At 43.8% G+C, this 5,000-nt stretch overlaps 1 protein-coding gene across 1 annotated transcript in view; it reads left to right on the top strand.

The window, feature by feature from the left end:
- Window positions 1–5,000, top strand: part of LOC121858004 (growth hormone secretagogue receptor type 1-like) — a 179,201-nt gene that overhangs the window by 112,895 nt on the left and 61,306 nt on the right. The window contains exon 5 of the mRNA XM_042354236.1: window positions 3,833–4,808. Coding sequence (XP_042210170.1) covers window positions 4,304–4,808 — 505 coding nt within the window. The 5' untranslated portion in view covers window positions 3,833–4,303. The remainder of the gene's footprint in view (window positions 1–3,832; window positions 4,809–5,000) is intronic.

The following is a 5,000-nucleotide window of genomic DNA, read 5'->3' as shown; positions in this document are numbered from 1 at the left end:
CTCATACTGGCACTGTCGATTACTCATACTGGCACTGTCGATTACTCATACTAGCACTGTCGATTACTCATACTGGCACTGTCGATTACTCATACTAGCACTGTCGATTACTCATACTGGCACTGTCGATTACACAAACTGGCACTGTCGACTACTCATACTGGCACTGTCGATTACTCATACTAACACTGTCGATTACTCATACTGCACTGTCGATTACTCATAACTCGATTACTCATACGGCACGTCGATTACATACTGGCACTGTCGATTACTCATACTAGCACTGTCGATTACTCATACTGACACTGTCGATGACTCATACTAACACGTCGATTACTCATACTGGCACTGTCGATTACTCGTCTTTAAGTGTTCGACCTCGTCCAGCAGCCTCCGATAAGGTGTAATTAAGGTAATTACTAGAAGGGTAATTTCACCAACAAACAACTGAAACTTCCCGACCAGAACAAAAATAATCTTGGGACTCCTCGACAACTACAAGTTTTTAGTGAGAGTGGTGGGGGTGATGGAGGGTGGGGTGGTGTGGTGGGGAGTGGTGAGGGGTGGTGGTGGGGGTGATGGAGGGGTGGGGTGGTGTGGTGCGGGTGGTGAGGGGGTGGTGAGGGTGGTGGTGGGGGTGATGGAGGGGTGGTGGTGGGGGGTGATGGAGGGGGATGGGGTGGTGTGGTGCGGGTGGTGGGGGGTGGTGAGGGGGTGGTGGTGAGGGTGGTGGTGAGGGGTGGTGGGTGGGGGTGATGGAGGGGGTGGGATGGTGTGGTGCGGGTGGTGGGGGGTGATGGAGGGAGTGGGGGTGGTGTGGTGCGGGTGGTGGGGGGTGGTGAGGGGTGGTGGTGAGGGGTGGTGGTGAGGGGTGTTGGGGGGTGGTGGGGTGGTGTGGTGCGGGTGGTGGGGTGATGGAGGGTGGGGTGGTGGTGGTGTGGTGTGGTTGGTGTGGTTGGTGTGGGTGGTGAGGGGTGGTAGTGGGGGAGTTTGTTGGGGGTGGTGAGTGGTGGTGGTGGGGAGATGTAAGGTTGGTGTTCTTCTCCGCGGATCACAACAATAATACATACATACACATATATATAAACACATATACATATAAATACACATACATATATACATGCATACAAGATATAAACAAACAAATTTTCCTCAAGACGACAAATATATATACTGTATATACTCTCTCACCCATTGGCCAAGAAAGTGTTCCTCTTCTCTCATTGGTCGGGGAAAATACACGTCATGCTCTCACCGTCTCCCATTGGTCCATATTATTCACCAACTAAACTAATTATTTAAGCCATTGTCTACATCACTAACTAATTTTAAGACACTCAGCACATATTGCATTCCAGAGGCCAATTTAGTGCCAGTTATCTGAGTGCCACTAACAATCCCAATTCACTAGAGGCAGACTGTAGTATTTTTGTACCTTGCTTGCTGAGTCGTGTGTTTAAATGGCTGAGTGTGGCGTATGTATGTATGTATGTATGTATGTATGTATGTATGTATGTATGTATGTATGTATGTATGTACGTGTGACTCTTGTGTGGGGTCGCATGTATAGGAAGAATGTGTGTATTTCTATATATGACTAATTAATGTATATAAGTGATGTATTGGATAGAGTAAAAGAGAGAGAGAGAGAGAGAGAGAGAGAGAGAGAGAGAGAGACTGTATCCTCATGTAAATCACCACATGCAACATTCTACACGTCCGCCCTCAACATTCCATTCAGTAATTGTCAGATTCCGCTACTTGGTTGAGAGACAGCAGCCGTCCACAAAGCCAAATTGTGTGCATGACTTGATATCAACACCAAGACCCCGTACATGACTTGATATCAACACCAGTCCCATGACCTGATATCAACACAAGACCCCTTACATGACTCAATATCAACACCAAGACCCCTTACATGACCTGATATCAACACCAAGACCCTTACATGACCTGATATCAACACCAAGACCCCTTACATGACCTGATATCAACACCAAGACCCTTACATGACCTGATATCAACACCAAGACCCGTACATGACCTGATATCAACACCAAGACCCGTACATGACTGATATCAACACCAAGACCCCTTACATGACCTGATATCAACACCAAGACCCCGTACATGACCTGATATCACACCCGTACATGACCTGATATCAACACCAAGACCGTGATTAAACGTTAGGCTGACTGATTAGACGCCCCGTGAGAACTGATACTGATACTGTTTATTTAACCCGTTTATAAAGATAAATTATACAAGTCTTATTGATAATTTTGTGTGTGTGTGTCACTATAAACACACACACACACACACACACACACACACACACACACACACGCAGGTAGTCATCATCTCACCCTCACATTCACATAGGGAAAACTCTCCCCTCTGAGGTTTCAACTTCAGGACTAACTTCCATTGGTTTTTTAGTCTATGTCTTTTTGACCAATGTTTCCAGCCATTACAACTATTCCCAGCTATCCTTAATAATTCTCAGACCTTTCTTGTCATTCCCAACTATTCCTAATAAATTCCAGCCCTCCCTTCACCATTCCCAGCTATTCCTAATCATTCCCAGCTCTTCCTCGCCATTCCCAACTATTCTTAGTCAGTCACAGCCATCCTAGGCATTAATTAATGACAACAATTATGTTTGATATGTTTCAGACATAGTGGACGTGGCTGTCTTATCTGTCATGTTCTGGAGTGATTAGAGAGAGAGAGAAGAAGAGAGAGAGAGAGAGAGAGAGAGAGAGAGAGAGAGGGGGCGGAGACTGGGATGGTGGAAGGAAGAGAAGGATAGAGAAAATGAAGGAAGAAGGAAAGGAGACAAGAAATGAGGGAAGAAGGAGAGAAGGAATGAGGGAGGAGGTTGTGGGAGGGAGGGTAGTTTAGGAGGTAGAGAAATCTATAAGTTACAATACAGTTTCAGAGGAATTACGGCGCCATTTTCCTTGGTCTATTTAAGTTACGGTTCAATCAAATCCCGTAGATGAGTTCCTCTATCCCCAGCAGGAGTCAAAGATCTTACCTGACGATGTTCTGAAAGTCCGGGACAGTGCTATGATCTTAGACATTTTTTTTCTTTATATCTAAAAGGTGTGAGTGTTGTGGGTGTAAGAGCCAGTGTACATGACGTAGGTGTAACAGTTTTCGTGTCTACACCCAGCAGGTTGCTCGTGTTTGACAGTCAAACTTCAAAAGAAAAAGAGGAAGTCAATCCATGTTTGACTCTTATTCATTCAATTTGATAGTTTGAATTATTCAGCGCAGCGTGTGTCGAACTGAACACTGAAACAATATAAGAATAAATGTTCTATATGTGTGTGTGTGTGTGTGTGTGTGTGTGTGTGTGTGTGTGTGTGTGTGTGTTTACAGGGAAATTGCTCCGTTTCATGTCATTTGGCATGTATATTCATGTTCTGATATGGTTAGATTAAGTTACGTTATGTTCCATTAGGATATTCAGTTAAGATTTGTGAAAATTTATTTATTCTATACAGTGAACCTATCTTGACCTAACTCAACATACTTATATTACCCTGACCTTGATTATGAGTCACTTTAGAATTTAATAGAAAAGTGTCATACTATTTATATACCATAGGACATCAAAATTATGTTATATTTCGTGATGTTTGTTTAAGAGAGAATAAAAACAACTCACAAACAACTGTCATAATTTGTCCTGATCTCTGTGTACATATTGTCTTCACCTTCACCTATTTTTTATTCCCTTACAGAGTGTTTATTTATTTTTAGTCACATATATATATTCTTACCTGTCACCAATTTACGTTTTATATCTTTACAGGTGTGAGAGAAGCGCCGGTTAGTGTAGCGAGGGAGCCTGGACTAGTTAGGTAAGGTCTCCTGTTTCTGTGTTGTGTCAAGTAGTGTACCTCAACGACTTGTTTATTGTGTCTGTGTGTGTGTGTGTGTGAGTCTCTAATATTCTGGACGGTATTGTGGAAAAGACATACCTGTAATTTATCTGTAACAAACATGTGTTATTTGTAAAGTATCTGAATTGGCACTTTAAAGACTTGGGTGTGTTCAAGTGTTCAAGTGTTCAAGTGTTCAAGTGACAGTATAGTAAAAGGAAGAATAATAACATCTAAGTGTGTTTATTTCGGGAATGTGTTCTTTACTGACTTTATATAATCATGACGTCACTAATAAAGTTACGCTAAGTGCTAAATAAGTAGATACTTAAGTGCAAGTGTCCGGGAGAAAGAAAATAAAAAGAGATAAATAAGTGAATTTGTTGAAAATCTTAACGAGGATGGAGCGAGTGGACTACGAGGACCCGTTCGCTGAGTATCGTCCTCAGGAGTCCCTCGGTATAACCCCAGGAGGACCCAGCTTCGCCCTGCTTGACGCCACCTCCCAGAACCCATACCCAGTCTCGTACCCGAAGTCCTTCCTTGTGTCATCATACCCGCCTCTCCTCACAACCAGAGCGGATAACATCACCGACTTACTCTACAACGGGACGGACTTTGGGAGCGAGACCAACACCACCACCACCGCCACCAACATGCCCGTCTTCCCCGAGTATATCCGGGTGGTATCGACGGTGTTCTGTAGTGTGGTGCTAGTGGTGGGTGTGGTGGGTAATGTCCTGGTCCCCGTCGTTATCCTCAAGGACCGAGACATGAGGAACTCCACCAACTACTTCCTCATGAACCTGAGTGTGGCTGACCTCCTGGTACTTCTCATCTGCCTACCGCCTGTACTCATCGAACTACACTCAGTCCAAGACCTCTGGGTGTTGGGGTATACCATGTGTGAGTACCGCTACACCTGTTTATGTTTACCTCACTTGTAGATAGTTATTACACCTGTTCATGTATACTTCAGATATAGGTAAGTTATTTGCTCCTGTCTACAAATGCAGTTATAGTTAGATACTACACCTGTATGTATACCTCCCTTATAGGTAATTATCTTTAATGAACATGTGTAAAGACGATGCCTCA

The sequence above is a fragment of the Homarus americanus genome, unplaced genomic scaffold, assembly GCF_018991925.1.
Source record: "Homarus americanus isolate GMGI-L3 unplaced genomic scaffold, GMGI_Hamer_2.0 scaffold43746, whole genome shotgun sequence".
Lineage (NCBI taxonomy): Eukaryota > Metazoa > Arthropoda > Malacostraca > Decapoda > Nephropidae > Homarus > Homarus americanus.
This window is presented reverse-complemented; position numbering and strand designations above follow the sequence as displayed.